Below are 18903 nucleotides of genomic sequence, written 5' to 3' on the forward strand. Positions count from 1 at the left end.
TTAGGTCACTGCTATTTGCAGATGATGTGGTCCTGATGGCTTCCTCCGGCCAAGATCTTCAGCTCTCACTGGATCGGTTCGCAGCCGAGTGTGAAGCGACTGGGATGGGAATCAGCACCTCCAAGTCCGAGTCCATGGTTCTCTCCCGGAAAAGGGGGGAGTGCCATCTCCGGGTTGGGGAGGAGATCTTGCCCCAAGTGGAGGAGTTCAAGTACCTCGGAGTCTTGTTCACGAGTGGGGGAAGAGTGGATCGTGAGATCGACAGGCGGATCGGTGCGGCGTCTTCAGTAATGCGGACGCTGTATCGATCCGTTGTGGTGAAGAAGGAGCTGAGCCGGAAGGCAAAACTCTCGATTTACCGGTCGATCTACGTTCCCATCCTCACCTATGGTCATGAGCTTTGGGTCATGACCGAAAGGACAAGATCACGGGTACAAGCGGCCGAAATGAGTTTCCTCCGCCGAGTGGCGGGGCTCTCCCTTAGAGATAGGGTGAGAAGCTCTGTCATTCGGGGGGAGCTCAAAGTAAAGCCGCTGCTCCTCCACATCGAGAGGAGCCAGATGAGGTGGTTCGGGCATCTGGTCAGGATGCCACCCGAACGCCTCCCTAGGAAGGTGTTTCGGGCACGTCCGACCGGTAGGAGGCCACGGGGAAGACCCAGGACACGCTGGGAAGACTATCTCTCCCGGCTGGCCTGGGAACGCCTCGGGATCCCCCGGGAGGAGCTGGACGAAGTGGCTGGGGAGAGGGAAGTCTGGGCTTCCCTGCTTAAGCTGCTGCCCCCGCGACCCGACCTCAGATAAGCGGAAGAAGATGGATGGATGGATGGATATATATATATATATATATATATATATATATATATATATATATATATATATATATATATATATATATATATATATTACATTGTAATACAAAATAGATTTATTCTATATTGTACTCTTTATTTCTATTATGATTAAAATATATATATATATATATATATATATTATAATATAGTTTGAATGATTAAACATAATATCCAAAATATCATAATATCCATTTTTGCAAGTGTCCAGACTTTGGTGTAACCATGTAGTTTTCTACAATATTCTGAAATATAAAAAAAGATTTAGTATTTAAAACTAATGTACATATTTTGATAAATATGCTCAATACAAATAAATATTAAAAAAACCAAAAATAAAAACAGATAGATAGATACTTTATTAATCCCCTTGGGGAAATTCAGGATGATACATTATATTAGATTATAAATACAAATATATTACAATTAATAACTTAATTTCAACATACATATAACATAACATAAAAGGTTTATGTTATGTTATAAACCTTTTTTTTCATAATTGTTTAACTTGCATTTTTGTCCGTGTCCAGACTTGAGGGACTGCCTTATATGGTGTATATTTTAATAACTGTGCATTCTTGACCTGACCTTTTAAGTGGTTTTAAAGTAAAATGCGTTTCATTTCACACATTAAAAGCAATTTGGAAAGAAAAATGGAAAAACTCATTTTCTGTGCTTGTGCATCCTTAGCCCCTCCTGAGTTCCTGCAGTGGCCGCAGTCTGTCTCCAAGCCAGCAGGGGGCAGTGCTGTGTTCACTTGCGTGGCACAAGGAGTCCCAGAGCCTCACCTCATCTGGCTGAAAAATGGCAAGGTTTTAATGCCTGGACACAACATCAAGTTGACCAATAACAACAGGTAGAAAACATAATGACATGTTTATATTATTTACTACGCAGGACACGCCTTTTGAATTGTTGCACTCTTCCCATTACCACATGATGGCAGCACTGTGCTGCTTTAACACAAAACTGACTACGATGCATTACACTTCCTGTGTGGCAATGTGTCATTGTTGCGGTTATATTGCATTTATTTCTCACAGTTATTAAGACCTTTAAGGAGAAGGTTTAGTACAAACTGCACTAATGCGGGATCATGTGTAACACTAACATATTGTTTTAGATTAAAGAAGCCACGGTGAGACGTGTTAGCAACACTTTTTAAGTGTTAATACAGCGTAGTGCTTTACTTTCACTCATTAAGCCACTTAGTGGTGAATATTAATCATCTTGGAGTGGTTGTCACGTAACTAGCCCAGGATATATCCTCCCCTAAATGAAGGCTTGTCAGGTAAGCTAACTGGTAATGTTTTGTCATTAAAGCAAATTTTCAATACATTTAACAGTTGTAATGCTTTAATAAGGTGTAAAATATTACAATTAAATGATCTTACTATATTTCTTTGATGAATTTGTGGAAAACAAGCTAGGAAAATTTGACAGCACTGTCGGATAATCGGTGATTCATTTCGGTCCTAAATGAATGCAGACTGAGTACTTGGAGGGGATATTATACAAGTAATGTCTTGTAAGTAATGTGGCGTCTCGACAGACGCACACAGAGTCTTTTTAAACGTAACACTTAACACCCGAACACGTAACTCGTAACACTGCTAGCTAGTAGCCACAAAAACACTTCCTAATTAGGCACCAAAGATGGTTACTGAGAGCAAGGTGCATTCACAAACCCTTGGAATTATGAGTATCAAACGTTATAACACAGGCAAGTAAGTCGTTTTATTGCACATCTTCTGTTCTGAATTGCTGCAATGATGATGCAATTTTTTTTGTTGTTGAATACATTACTATGTTGTCATTTAATTTATATAACTGAAGAATTTAAATTACGAGTCTGTTCAACTTAAATGTCACAAAATTCCATAAATATGAAAAAGCATACCGTATTTTTCGGAGTATAAGTCGCACCGGCCGAAAATGCATAATAAAGAAGGAAAAAAACATATATAAGTCGCACTGGAGTATAAGTCTAATTTTTTGGGGAAATTTATTTGATAAAACCCAACACCAAGAATAGACATTTGAAAGGCAATTTAAAATAAATAAAGAATAGTGAACAACAGGCTGAATAAGTGTACGTTATATGACGCATAAATAACCAACTGAGAACGTGCCTGGTATGTTAACGTAACATATTATGGTAAGAGTCATTCAAATAACTATAACATATAGAACATGCTATACGTTTACCAAACAATCTGTCACTCCTAATCGCTAAATCCCATGAAATCTTATACGTCTAGTCTCTTACGTGAATGAGCTAAATAATATTATTTGATATTTTCGGTAATGTGTTAATAATTTCACACACAAGTCGCTCCTGAGTATAAGTCGCACCCTCGGCCAAACTATGAAAAAAACTGCGACTTATAGTCCGAAAAATACGGTAATTGTTTTTTTTAACAAAAATGTGCATGTTTACCAATTTTAAACTACCGGTTTGGGCAATATTTAGGTCCCGGCATTGTTTTAAAAGTACCGATTAGGTACTAGTATCAGTTAGAATGTTAACAATACCCATCCCTACACTGTATCACTATCTACACAGTGCTTCTCATGGTGGAGGGTGCCACAAAACAAAAAATGGCAGCCACTGAGCTCCGGTGTCTGCATGGTTTTAGAGTGTTATGTTATGTGTGTAACCTAATCAGGTGTGTGTTTGATCCACGCAGTACTCTGGCTCTGACTCGTATCAGCTCCGAGGATGAGGCCATCTACCAGTGCATTGCCGAGAACAGTGCCGGCACAAACCAGGCCAGCGCCCGACTGGCTGTGGCGCAGGCCAAAGACCTCCCTGCCACCCCCGAGGGACTCATCGCCGGCGTGCTGTCCGCCAGTGCTCTGCAGATCTCATGGAGCCAACCCCCTGCAGAAGTCACTGACGGGATTATCGGCTATGTGCTACACATCCGCAAGATAGGAGGTGAGCGGCAACACAAGATACATCACACTTGAATAATATTTCACTGAAAATGTAATGTTCGGTGCTTCTGTAGAGCCTGACACTCTGGAGCTGCAGGAAGCCATCAGCAAAGGTGCCTTCCAGCACGATGTAAACAACCTGGAGCCAGCCACAACCTACTCCCTCTACTTGAAAGCCTACTCGCCCCTCGGAGCCAGCCAGCAGTCCCGCACTGTGGTGGCCACAACACTAGGGGGCGGTAAAGAACATTTGGTCACAGTTCAAATCTAAATGCATTTTTACTTGTGTTATATTGATTGCATTCACCAGAAAAATAAACTAGTCAAGTTAAAAAAAAAAAAAAAAAGGAAACATTTATTATAACGCATAACATAGTACCACACACACATTCTTTGTTTATATTTAGAATTAAACATATACACATGTTAAAGGAATGTTCTTCTTTATTTTAAGTACTCCTCTTTTATTGCTACTAGCATCTCAGCTGCTACAGTATTTTTCTTGCCTTCTGTGTCTTCCCCACCCAGTTCCTACCACGCCCACCTTTTTCACCAAGGTGGTGAACTCCAGCGCTGTGCAGGTGCTTTGGGAGCTGCCCAGCAAGGCGGGAAAGGCTGAGGGCTTCAGGCTGTCTTACCGCAGGGTCCCCAATGGCGACTTCCAGGGGCCAATCCAGCTGCCCTGCCACGTCAACGCCCACACCATCGCTAACCTGGGTGAGTTTATCCTAAATGATTCTTCTGTGTACACTTAAATGTAGTACAAAACACAGTGCAGTTGTAGCTCTCTACATCCAGCTTCAAATATTGCAGTTTCACCCTGTCGTGGATTTAATTTTTTTAACATATATTTATGTAGATATCAATATATTACTGTATAGTTTGAATTTTTTAAAGCATACTTTACAATTGTATCTTCTTAAATTAAGCATAACAAGCTTAAAAATGGCTAAATAAACTAGATACATCAATACTACAGCTGTAATGGCCACGACACTAGACTAAACCAATCAGAGCATGCTGTTCAGCATCGTGGCTCAGCCTCAGTCAGCATTACTATATTGGATTAAAGAGTTTAGAGTTGACTAAAGGGTGTTATTTCATGTCAATAGGGCTCCCAGAATGTGGAAAAACATAAACAAGTTTTTTATGCTCTTGCTATGGAAATATTTGATTTAGGATTCCTAGTTTGCGGAAATTCTATCATGTCTGAAAGTAATTAACAGCGATAAACGAGGGACGACTGTATTACAAATATACACAGCATTCTTTTTATACCGTACTCATTAGTTACTGCATCTACTGTATCCCCTCCATGACCCAATATTTTAATGACTTATATTTACAGTAGTTTTGATTACTGTATGCAACTATAATTTCCCTATAATCTGAGAAATATAAATAAACAATGTACATACATCATAACACTAAAATGTCTTTAATAACGAATTACTCCAAATAATTCCTGGTTGTATAAGGGTTCTGGTTGTGTTCTGCTGCCTGTTCATGGTGGAACTAAACTAAAACCTATCATGCCATTAACTCTCTGCGGCGACCACTAACGAGAAACGTTATACATTTTTTTAAATAAATATGTAATATATGTGAAAGTACTTAAGTTGATATGCAGCTGAGCCTGCTTTTTAAATGTTAATGACTGGCAATCATCCTAATTTAATCATAGCTGCCAAAATTTAACAAGTTGTGCAGCTGTAAGCCAAGTGTCCCCCAATAAGCACACATGGTTGGCCTTTTCTTGTATTTCAGTGAAGTAATTTATAAAAGGTAAACAGGGTAGGCTATATGGTACTAGGAACTAGCAGTTACAACACAGCCAAGCCCACACTAGGACACAAGCTAAACATACGTAGTAATAAGTGTCCTTAATTGAAATCATATTACAGTCTAAAACACCACATTTGTCTATACAGTATGAACAAGTCTTAAATAATAATACTTGCATATTATTAACAGATACAAAGTCTATTAAAAAGTACCAAGTACAAAACATGTCCTTATCATTCAACTTACTCTGTCACAAGTTTAACTTGATTTAATTATTGTGGCCACTAGCTGTAGCCAAAAACCCAATTCCCGCTTCACTTTTACTTAAAGACAGCATAAGTCCATGCAAAAAGTTGATAACAAATACATTAGTATTTTTCATGGTTCACTCTCTAATTTCACTTGACCAAACCTTTTTTAACATTGTACACTACAAAATACTAGAAATATGTATGATTGCTGCTGATATCGTATCGGATCAATATCGACACTGGCCAATACTCGAGGCTGCAATATCCGAATTGTATCAGAAATTAAAAAGTTGTATTAGGACGCCCCAACATATACAGTGGTGCCTCGGTTTTCATATAAGAAATAATGATACACTCATTAATATGAAGACAAAACACATTTAATAGAGAATGCTTATAGTTTTACATGTAGAAAACAAGGTATACTACCGTATTTTTCGGACTATAAGTCGCAGTTTTTTTCATAGTTTGGCCGGATACGACTTATACTCAGGAGCAACTTATGTGTGTGTGGAGTTTTGTACATGCTGTGCCCTGTGTACCTGTGTAGTTTTGCACGTGTTGCATCATATGCACGTATGTAGTTTTATACATGTTGCATCAAGTGTACGTGTGTTGTTTTGTGTGTCTTCCAGAAGCGGGTGCAGTGTATGAAGTCAAACTGGTGGCCTACAATGGAAACGGGGAGAGTGACTGCTCCAAGAGACTGGTGTCACTGGCAGATAAAATCACCAGTGCCCAAAATACCGGTGAGTGGCTGCATCACACATCACAAGCAAAAATGAAACACAATTATTATAGACAAAAAAATACATGATATTTAATCATGATTCATCAGAATTAATCCACAGCAATTATGTGATTTGATTGAGCATTTTATTGGTTTTACAGCCCTACTTATAATAAATTGATCGTTAATTTTCTAAGAAAATAATTAAATGGCACTTACGATTTACTAACTACAAATAATGTGTACCATTACAAAAAACATGTTTTTACCGCCTCAAATTTTATTTATAAATTGTCTTTTCAACAATTGGCCACTTGATGGCACTGTTGGTTTACATCTCCCCATCTTCCTTTTCAACTAAAGGGCTGCTCATGCTTTGGATCGACAACCAGCTGTTTTCCACCAAAAGGAAGCGGCATCATGTTTTATTGCCTCTTTGTTTTCATTTTGAAAAAAAGTTAAAGAAATTTAAACGTGGATGAGCGATTGCATTACAGTTGGCTTGGTTGGTGTTGGTCAATATTCGTAAGCCACCATCCTACCCCCAAAGCTTTACACCGAGAGGGAAGTTTAGTATTGTAAAATATTTATTGTAAAATGTTGTTACAGGTGAGAAGACGCTGTGTGTGAGTAGGGAAATACATATTTATAATATTTAATATATTTAGTGCAAACATTTTGTCACAGGAGAGAAGATGCTGTGTGAGTGCAGGGAAGGACATATTTACAATGATCAATGTAATATTTAGTGTAAAATGTTTAGAAGAGAAGGCTCTGTGTGACAAAGTTATGATATTCATATTTAATTTAATATTTAATGTAAAATGTTACATGAGAGAAGACACTGTGAATGCAGGAATTAATTTAATTATAATAACACTCAGGAGAGAAGATGCTGTATAAGTGAAGGGAAGTACATATTTATCGAAATATTTCATAAATATTTACTAGGAAATGTTACAGACGAGAAGACTGTTAAATGCAAGGAAGGACATATTTATAATATTTACTATAATCAGTGTTGGTCATTTTACCTAAAAAAAAAGTAATTAGTTACAGTAACAAAGTAATTCTCTCAAAAATGAATTGAGTTAGTAACTCAGTTACCTCATTGTTAGAGTAATTAGTTACTCAGCAAAGTAACTGATTTTATTTTTCAATTTGTTGTTTTATCGCTGGGTTGCCATCACATGACCTCGAGGCACTTTCAGGTCTCAGGCGATGGTCTAGAGCAGTGGTTCTCAACCTTTTTTCAGTGATGTACCCCCTGTGAAAATTGTTTTAATTCAAGTACCCCCTAATCAGAGCAAAGCATTTTTGGTTGAAAAAAAAGAGATAAAGAAGTAAAATACAGCATTGTGTCATCAGTTTCTGATTTATTAAATTGTGTAACTGTGCAAACAAACAATTTCGCCTAAACTGTTTACAGCTTGTTTGGAAGGCATATTTCGCTCTCTGGAGTGGGAGGATAAAGGAGTTTATATCAACGGAGACAAATTTAATCATCTGAGGTTTGCAGATGACATTGTTGTCTTGGGAGAGCAAATCAGTGAAGTGGAAGATATGCTTAAAGACCTTGCAAATGCCAGCAAATGTTGTGGATTGAAAATGAATATGAAGAAAACAAAAGTTATGGCAAATTCCATGGTACCTCATGGACCTGTGACTGTTAATGGAAATGAAATTGATGAAGTTATCTGGGGCAGAGATTTAGCCTGAAAGAAAAGAGTCAAGAACAGGAGATAGGGAGGAGAATCAGATTGGGCTGGTGTCAATATGGAAAACTGAGCAACATCATGAGAGGAGAAATACCGTTAAGCCTAAAAAGAAAGGTCTTTAATCAATGCGTGTTACCAACCATAACATATGGAGCTGAAACCTGGGCATTGTCAAATAAAATGGAAAAGAAAATAGCAGCAGCACAACACAACATGGAAAGAAATATGCTCGGAATCACATATAAAGACAGAAAAACAAATGGATGGGTGAGAAAACAAACGCAAGTCCAAGACATTATGAGAACTATCAAATTAAGTAAGTGGAAGTGGGCTGGACATATCAGTAGGAGAACAGATAATAGATGGACTTCCCTAATGACATCATGGAGACCCATGGATGGGAGCAGAAATAGAGGAAGACAGAGAGTGAGATGGCGAGATGAAATAGACAAATATTGGGGAACAGTGCAGTGGCAGGGAGCAGCTAGAGATCGTTCACTATGGCAGAAACATGCTGAGGCTTTCGTCCAGCAGTGGACTGACAACGGCTGATGATGATAACAGTGCAAAATACTGCTCATTTGTAGTGGTCTTTCTTGAACTATTTGGAAAAAAACATAGGTTTATATTTATATTTATAAAGGATTTTTGAATTGTTGCTATTTTTAGAATATTTTTAAAAAGTCACACGTACCCCTTGGCATACCTTCAAGTACCCCCAGGGGTATGCGTACCCCCATTTGGAGAACCACTGGTCTAGAGTCCCAGTAGGATACTGTTTATTTTCCTGCATCAGTGCAGATTTAGCCGTATTTTGAAAAAATGTTCAGAGGCAAATGTATAAGCGATCATAAAAAAATATTTAAAATGGGATGAGTGGATTTATATTTATGTGTAAGTGCAGGGAAGGACATATTTATAATATTTATATGAATATTTACTGTCAAATGTCGTTCCAGGGGACAAGACGCTGTGTGAGTGCAGGGAAGGAGAAGCGTCGCTGGGCAGCGTTGTCATTGGCATCCATATTGGCACGGCCTGCATCATCTTCTGTGTCATCTTCCTCATGTTCGGGTATCGTCGCAGGTAAGCGCCAATCATTCAGCGTCGTTGTGTATTTGTCGTGATAGAGTGTTTGCAATAAAGTATCTGTGTACTGCACATCTTTTTTTCCCCAGTTTGTTTTGCAACAAAGGGACTCAGGACAGCTGGTCAGTACCGAGGGACAACACAGGACACAATGGCGTCCATAAAGAGGTCACAGTCCCTCAGGTAGTTGAAGAAAACAAGTGTTTGTGGGCAATATATCGTTGGTGTAATACTCTATGATGCTTCATATTCTTGACACTCGATTTTCTAGCAGGATGAGATCATTTATTTTCTTCCCCTTTCTGCTGTGCTTTACTTCCTGTCAGCAGGTGGCTGTGAGTCCGGCGCAATGCCAGGTGGTCATTGAGGAACACCCGTCGAGTCTTCCTGGCACGGGCAGCGGCTAGCACTGGTCAATGACCCCCCGCCCCCACATCCCTCCACCTTCCCCACCAACACCCATCCGTTTGACTCAGGTTCTTTGAATTAGATGTGGACCGGTTCAAACTGGTTCCACTGCACACCTCATTCCTGACATGACCCCCCTGGACTAGTGCCCCGCCCTCGAACCAAAGCAAGTTTGCCTTTATCGCCCATGCCCACGGGCATAAGCGTGTTGAAAAAGCCTTTAAGAGCGTCTACGCCACAAATGTGCCGTGTCAGCGCGCTTGCTGGGAGTCTGATCAATAACCAAAATGTTTTATATACGCCTCAGATCTCGCCTGCTGCCGCGCTGACACGCCTTTAAGCCAAATATTAGACGAGTGGGAGCTCTTCACCTTGCCTTGGCTTCCTCCTCAATAGTGAGGGGAAGAACAAAGTGGCCTTCGTGATGAGTCGTGACGCTCCTTCCATGTACGCCGTCGTCTCAAAGCTGCTCCAAAGAACGCTACCTCACATTGACGGAGAGCCTCCGCCATATTGGAAACCCCTTTCCTCCTTCGCTTCTTTGACCAGTGCCGCCGTGCCGTGCCAGCTGCCAGAGAGAGCTCACCGGGTGGACCTGCATGGAGAGATCGCGCCTGATCTCGTCCATCTACTGAACTTTTGCGACCAAATGAGTCATCAAAACCACACTTTCACTCTCCACACACCAAATCGTGTCACCCGGAAGCCTCGATGGCGCCGGATTGGCATCTGAAGAAGTCGTAAGGTAAGACGCCCGAACGCACAGAGAAGGAAAACCAAGCTAAATGACACCCAAAGATCCTTTTCATGGTTTTCCTTGGTTTCCTCCTGTTGAGAGACTACTTCCTGGTTGAAAGGCGTCGCCAAGATTGCTTTAACTGAACTCAAGCCAAAAAAAAAGCTAGCTCAGAATTTTTTATAGTATTTGTTTGATATTCATTTTCAACTTTGTTTTTACAAACTTTAAGAGTGACCAAATGAAAATGTCAAACGTTTATGTCCATACAGGAAGCAGGGGTGTCCTTTGTTGGATTTATTTTTGTTTGTATTCATGAAATACATTACACTCATTTGCTCTGTCAGCAAAACACAGCACATGTGTTTAGTATGGGACACATTCCAGCCAATCAGTGCACTTTGCTTAAACTAAACTTACATCTGTGTCCTTCTTCCAACTTCAATTTTGATTATTCACATATTGAACTACTCAAAATGCATATTGGTCCATCACAGGTAATATTTTTTTTCATTTTATACAAGGTTCCAAAGTGAAGATGACTCATTTCAGTAACATGATTGGAAGTAACAGGAGTGAGTTTTAGATACAAAAAGGTACAAATATATATATACAGTAGAAAAAACATGAAATATAGCCACATGTCATTTATTTTAACAGCACGTTGACACCAAGCACATTACAGTGACTCACCAGTATAATGTATGTAAAAATGACATTAAAAATAATTTAGGTAACATGATGGAACGTAACAGAAGTGAGTTTTTGTTGTTGCTTTTTAGCTTAGGTAGTACATAGATGACATATAGCCACATACTATTTATACTAATAACTTGTTGACATAAGCACATTGCAGTGACTCAAAAAATAATATATTTTAAAATATCATCAAGAAATAATATCAGAATCACTACTGAGAGAAACAGTAGTGAGTTTTTGGAATCATTAGCAAATGCATGAATTATAGCCACATTACATTTTTGCTAATAGAATGTTGACACAAAGCACATTACAGTGACTTGACAAAATAATGAAAAATATTTTAGGTAACAGTACTAAAGTAACAATTGTGTGTTTTTAAGATAAGTAGCAAATACGTGAACTGTAACCACATTACATTTATGCTAGTAGGATGTTGACACTAAACACATGGCAGCAACTCAACAAACTACCGTATTATATATGATAAATGGGTTATACTTGTATAGCGCTTTTCTACCTTCAAGGTACTCAAAGCGCTTTGACAGTATTTCCACATTCACCCATTCACACACACATTCACACACTGATGGCGGGAGCTGCCATGCAGGGCGCTAACCAGCAGCCATCAGGAGCAAGGACACAACGGACGTGACTAGGATGGTAGAAGGTGGGGATTGAACCCCAGTAACCAGCAACCCTCTGATTGCTGGCACAGCCACTCTACCAACTTTGCCACGCCGTCCCTATTTATTTAAAAACTAATAACATTAAAAAATGATTTAGGTAACAGGACTGAGCTCGCTTTTGTTCTTCAAATTGCCTACAGAAAATGTGAATCATGCGACTTCCTGTAGCCCAGTGGTTCTTAAACGTATCTCTCCAAGTACCACCATAATGACCAACAATAAAATACAGTAGCATAGTAGGTCTAAGTAGTCATTAAAAACAAGGCACCGTTTTTATTTAACAAGTTAATGTAATATTTTAGCCACTACAACAGTGCTCCAGTTTGAACAGTGACACTGTGTTTGAATATTTAATTAGGTATTCTTTGGCGTACCACTAGATGGATAGATAGACCATGGTTTGAGAATCATTGTTGTAGACCATGCTACAGAACTGAGTGAAATTCCAGACTCATCACCAAAGTGTCAATTTTTACATTTCTTAAGGAAAAATTGAATAAAAGTATAGTTGCAATAGGAACATTTCTGAAGGATTTAAACAATTCAAAATCTATTTTTAGGACAACAAATGCTGCTTTTCCAGTGTTCAAAGACACATTTTCTTAGTAAATTAGGTGTTTTACAATATACATACTATTTATTGGGCATGCAAATGGCACTGATTTGTTGGAATGTGGCAAATACTGCATTTAACCTATCGTATACTGGATTGTTTTGAGCATCTTTAATATAGAAAATGTGGCCGTCCCTAGCTGGAAACACCCTGGACACCCCCTGCTTTAAGAAATACTTCTTTTGTGTCCAAGTAGTGGACGTTTCTTGGCAAATATTTTGATATGTTGAAGAAATATGTAACCAAATAGTTCTACGTTTTGAAGAATATATCCTTTACACGTCCTCACTGACCAAAACACATGCGCGTGCACGTGTGTGTGTGTGTGTGTGTGTGTGTGCATGTCAGATTTTAAGTGTGAATAACAGCAGAGAAACTTGAGCAAACTCACATTGACAGGAAGTGTGTGTGCGTCTTTATTATGCAGTTTAACTACGTGCAGGTACATTTTATCATGCAGGTTTAAAAATACTCTAAGTCCGTGGTTCTCTAACGTACCACCTCAGAAAACACTTGGCTCTCTAAGCACCATAATGACTAGCATTAAAATACAGTAGCATAGTCAGCCTAAGTATTCATTAAAAACAAGGAAGAGGTTTAATTAAACCCTTGAGTCAGCTTAATTAAAAACTATGTTAAACCCCCTAACTGACGAAAAACCAATGCTCTCAAAAAAGTGTTATAAGTGATTTTTTTTTTTTAAACTATCAACACTTTAAATTCTTCAACAGCTTTAGACCTATTCATAGATTTAAGTTTTAATATATTTGTAATGTTTTTTTAATGTTTTATGCTCTTTATGTAAAAATAAATAAATAAAATAAACACCATTTTTATAATGGAAAAAAAGCACAAAAAATACATAATTCGCAAAAATTAGGTGTAAAGTGGAATACTTTAGATCAGGGGTCCCCAAACTATGGCCCGCAGGCCGGATCCGGCCCCCCAGCATCCAAAATCCGGCCCACGGATGTCCCAAGCTAATTTTTTTTTTTTATTCTATTTTTTTTAAATTATTATTATTATTATTTATCTTTCCTTTCTAATCAATTTTTTATCGCTTGTTACTCTGTGTCTCCTAGCCGCTCAGGCAAATCATATTGTCTAAAAATTAATTTTCCCATCGATAACGTGACAATGTTAAATGTTGATGAACATTAATGTTAATTGATGTTAAATGACAAAACGGATTAACTCGCTGGAATATAAAGACAATGTATACATGTATGTATATATACACATATATATATATACATATATATATATATATACACAGCCCAGCCCCCGGCCAAATTTTTTTTACCCAATGCGGCCCCCGAGTCAAAAAGTTTGGGGACCCCTGCTTTAGATGAAGTAATTACAGCCTTTAATAGGTCAATAATTCATAACACTGATTTTGATGCGTTATTATTTTTGGAACAATAACTGTTTCTTTCCAAAACTCACACTATCTATCCCTACTTACCCGAAAATGGAACGCCCTCCAAAAAGTCTTATAAGTAAGTCCATTTATTTATCTCTGATTCTGAATCCTCTCAAGAGCGTTTATTTTCATTCTTCTACAGTTTTTTTTTTTTTTTTAATGCTGCAGGACTCCGCATACAGCGCTACCGCAAATATACGACGACATAGCTTACGAATTGCTCTGATACGTGCTGGCTACACGTCCGACCGATAGACTGATGCATCTACAGCGTTTCGAAATGTTTTTCCAACAATGAGAACAAAGAAAGTGAGTGTGAAGGACAGTGCTGAGAAGAAGAAGCGGATTGATATTCATTGAATTAAAGAAAGTGTGTAGCTAGCTAACTTGTTGAAGCAGTTGGAGTGTACCCTGCACCATACTGAATTTATTTTATAAAACAGCGATTGTTTATCCATGAAAATATGGAGAAGCTGCTGGAAGGTAGAAGTAGAAGCTGTACATTAACATAACATTCCTTCATAAAACTACTGTACTTGTTTGTAGTACAGTCTATCGTATTGTTTTTCATAAAATATTTATGGTATGAAATAATGTTTTTTATTTATAAAAGACATGTCACATGTTAAAATGTAGCTTTTTTTCAGCACAGGTTAAATTAAGGTAATTGATTTCAAAGGGGAACGCTGTTATGCAATATAAGTTTTTTTGAGGCACTAGCTGCTTGACCGAACCAATAAAGTCATCCTGGAGTACGACTGTGCTTTTATACAGCGTTTCATTTGTTGATTAACAAAACAAAATACATCAATAAAAGTACAGTGGTACCTCATTTTGTGTTAGTAATTCGGAGGCCAATAAAACAAGCATTTTTTAAATGTAAATAATTTAAATATATTTAATTTGTAACAGACACACAAAAATATTAACACAAAACACATTTTAGAGATTATAGTATTGTCCTGCTGAAAACATTTTAAAATACCTAGAAATTATGAAAGAAATATGATATGGCCCCCGACATCGTTGTATCGAGTCTGGCAATAATGTGCATCAATAAAGCATAATGAATATAGTTGATCTTTTAATATCAACTTCTAAACTGTATTATCTGGACATGCAACAATATATTCCAAACATTATTTTTGTTGGGAAAAATAAATACCGTATTTTTCGGAGTATAAGTCGCACCGGAGTATAAGTCGCACCTGCCGAAAATGCATAATAAAGAAGGAAAAAAACATTTATAAGTCGCACTGGAGCCCGGCCAAACTATGAAAAAAACTGCAACTTATAGTCCGAGAAATACGGTACCTAAATATTGGCTTGTATGGTTTAAAAACAAGTTATCAATCCGTTAAAATAATGAAATACATAGGCTTTTGTGTTATTATACAGTAATAACTTTATATTCATATATATTTACTGCTGCAAACGGCCCTCATGTGGCCTGCAATGAAAACACCCTGGTATAAATGAACATTTAATACCTTCATTTAAAACTCTTGTCGGCAAAGACGGCGATGAGCGGTAGAAGGGGAGCGCTACTTTTTGTATTTTGCTACAACTTTCTTGAATTCAACAGTATTTCTCAACTTCTTCATCAAAGTGCTGGAACTCGCAATTTTCTTTGGCCCCATGGTGGATTATTTTGCTGTCATACTCAATTAAAAAAAAAAAAGTAGAAAAAGACTGATACAGCAGAATGATACGCGGCTAAACAGACAAGTTTGTTACGCGCAAAGATTGTGTGTACCGTAACCGAGACGATGTATGAAAAAGTTTGTCATAGACTTATCAAAATCAGAATCTTACAAAAAGCGGGGCATATGAAAACCGAGGTACCACAATACTGACTGGTACTATGACTGGTAATGTTAACGCAACGTGACTTTTTTTCGGGCTCGTCAAAGTTTTAATTCATGCTAAAGTCGGTGAAGTGAGGTCGGTCATGGCAACATTCATTATTCTGTTATTTTAATATTATTATCATTATTATTTATCCATTAACTGTCATCTGCAATCTGCTTCAAAAGGCTCACCTGACCACTGTGAATATTGTCTGACATGACAATTATAGTATCATAATGAACCCCATTCGCCGCGGTTTACCTGAAACATAAAACGTAACAAATTTAGGCCGTGCACTATCCGCTTTAGTTGCCAGATGGCACTGTTGAACAACTTCAAATGTGTTTTGCGGCAATTCCAACCTGGACCACAGCGCCAGTTGCGATGTAGAGTGGTGCTTTTCATCATTTTCAGCAGACCGCATTGCAAAATGATTAACCCGCCTTTTCCTCTCACACGAGATCCACCCAGGAATGGAGCCATATGAGTCCCTTCCCTACTGTAGGTTATTTTCAGACAGACTTTCTTCAATGTGAGTTTTTTTCAAGCTGCTGTTTTCCCTCCAAGTTGACCTTCTTGCTTTTCTGAGTGTTCAAAGTCGATTCCGTGTCAAACCTTGATTGCCTTTCACACATCCCAACACTTAGACAGCAGTTCAACACGCGCAAAACCAAAAAAGTGACATGCGGGATGTTTTCGTGGCGTGTCGTTTTTGATGCGCCTCTTGTATCTGCAGGAAAAGTTGCCAAAAGAAATGTTGAATTGTTCCTGTTGATGATTAGATTTGATACTTTTTACCATGATTTCTTTTTGAAGTTGTGCAGAGTGTACATTTGAAGGCTGTGATATTTTTGCTTCGAGTAGAATTGTTAGTGATTAGAAAGCCGAGGAGAAACAATGCTTTAATGGTTCTAGAAGTGCTTCTTTGTTCGATACAAGCTTTAACTTGTTAAAAGTCACAGTGGTGAGCAACAGAGCAGACAAGCTTCATTCATTTTTAAACCAACACAAAGTTTCACATCTCACCAATTCATGCTGCTTGAAAAATTCATGTTATTTATATATCTAAAGCTGTATGTTTGTTAGGACCCAATTCAAAGACACTATATATATATATATATATATATATATATATATATACACACACAGTACATATCTATGTATAACTTTTTTCTAAATCACTATTCCACAAGTCATACCTAAAAAAATCTGCTAAGCTTGGTCTCTGTTTTGTCTGCAAATCGCTGGAAACGTTCTATTTCTCACACACCAACATGCCTAAAAACCAAATAAAAGCATTTTTCATGAACTTCTGTGTCATTTTCTGACCTTTAAGCACGTTTGCATCTATTTCAATGCTGTCAAATTATAAAAAAATTTTAATAGGTTTAATCATATTTCGGACTTTTGACTATCACGATTTATAGTAGTTGCTACGAAAGCGTTGCTGAACTTACCTATGGTACTTTTATTGACATATATACGGGCTTTAGAGAGCACCCTCCAAATTGTAGAAGAAATACTAATTTTTGGCTGTCAACCTTGTCAATAAAACCATCAAAATTCAAAATTTTTGCTTTGTACCATGTCTCATGTTTAATACACTCATCATCTGGCAACAGAGCCAACAAAGTTATGTGCACTTTTCTGGTTCCATGATATAAATCCATAAACCTGCTAAATTCCCCCTTAACCCTTGTGTAATGTTCATATTGTTGTTACTCAGCCAGCGTTTGTGGGTTTGATGGACCCGTTGTATTTTGTGGCTTTTAATGCCTCACAATCAAACACTTTTATGTTACAATACTGAACAGATGTTTACCTTATCCCAACACACATCTGTTCAGTATTTTAACATAAAAGTGTTTGATTGTGAGGTATTAAAAGCCACAAAATGCAACGGGTCCATCAGACCCACAAACGCTGGCTGAGTAACAACAATATGAACGTTGCACGGAAAATTTCTCTGCCAGTTTCTGAATCCCACGGGGATTCTTCTTTTGTGTTTCTGCACCTGCGGTTCCCACACAAGGTTGCAACATTGTTTGTCAACACTGTTTGCTCTCATTTTCTCGCACATTTGACCCTCTGATGTTCTGTGTACCTACACTCTGTCCTCCTCCTGTCTAGGCATGCTGTGTGTGTGTGTGTGTGTGTGTGTGTGTGTGTGTGTGTGTGTGTGTGTGTGTGTGTGTGTGTGTGTGTGTGTGTGTGTGTGTGTGTGTGTGTGTGTGTGTGTGTGTGTGTGTGTGTGTGTGTGTGTGTGTGTGTGTGTGTGTGGGGTACACAGAACATCAATTTCCACACTTCTATTAGCCCCTGGACCAGTGGCCTCGGACATCTTATATGTAATAGAAATGTGTAGGGGTGCGGGGGGGGGGGGAGTGTATGGCGTGTGGTCATTAAATATGTATTCTGATATACTGTATGTTCTTCACAGAAAATGAGCCAAATTCAGTGAGTCTCAGTTTGAAAAATTAATTAATTGTATAATTTTTCTTTTAATAAAAAATTAAAACGGGTCCCACAGACCCGAACACCACACAAGGGTGTGGTGTTACATGACATTTCGTCATTTAACACGGCAATGACCCCCTCTTTCAACATTGAGAGTCTTTGCAACTTTGCTAACTTTCACTTTTGTGACCTCGAGCCTTGGGTGTCATTTTTACTACACATTTTTTTACCCCTCAACCCCTTGCCCGACATTGTCACGTTCAGCCACATTGTCCTCCTGTGCCTGTTTATGTTCGTCTGCACATTTGTGCTTCCTCCTCCTCCATTTGGAAAAGTCAAAGTTTGTCAACTCGCAAGTCAAGTCAAATAGTTACCAATGCATTGGATTTGTCAATATTTGTGTGCACACATTTTAACAATGGCCGTTGTTTTTTATGTCGGCGCGCGACTAAAACATACCACACAGGTGGAGGACTGGCTCTACGCTGCCCTGCGCCCTCCACGCACGGCACGGTCTGGTCCGGTGGGATGATCTGCTGCTGCTGCTGGCTTCTGTCCCCAATGAGCGACCCTGTAGCTCTCCAGTGGGACTCGTAGCTGTCGATGAAGAGCTTGATTGCAGAAATGTCTACGCTGACAGCGGCCCGTGCGTTCCTCTTCC

At 38.5% G+C, this 18903-nt stretch overlaps 1 protein-coding gene across 3 annotated transcripts in view; it reads left to right on the forward strand.

The window, feature by feature from the left end:
- LOC133610497 (immunoglobulin superfamily DCC subclass member 3) overlaps positions 1-17053 on the forward strand; it is a 40818-nt gene extending 23765 nt beyond the window's left edge. The window contains exons 7-14 of one of the 3 annotated variants that reach the window (XM_061966813.2): positions 1544-1709; positions 3544-3794; positions 3868-4032; positions 4322-4510; positions 6465-6578; positions 9237-9363; positions 9456-9549; positions 9696-17053. In XM_061966813.2, coding sequence (XP_061822797.1) covers positions 1544-1709; positions 3544-3794; positions 3868-4032; positions 4322-4510; positions 6465-6578; positions 9237-9363; positions 9456-9549; positions 9696-9773 — 1184 coding nt within the window. In that variant the 3' untranslated portion in view covers positions 9774-17053. Of the gene's footprint in view, positions 1-1543; positions 1710-3543; positions 3795-3867; positions 4033-4321; positions 4511-6464; positions 6579-9236; positions 9364-9455; positions 9550-9692 lie in introns of all 3 variants that reach the window. The other 2 variants (XM_061966814.2, XM_061966812.1) reach the window with 2 other exon arrangements.
- Positions 17054-18903: the final 1850 nt, after the last annotated feature.

Source organism: Nerophis lumbriciformis, linkage group LG11 (genome assembly GCF_033978685.3).
Source record: "Nerophis lumbriciformis linkage group LG11, RoL_Nlum_v2.1, whole genome shotgun sequence".
NCBI lineage: Eukaryota > Metazoa > Chordata > Actinopteri > Syngnathiformes > Syngnathidae > Nerophis > Nerophis lumbriciformis.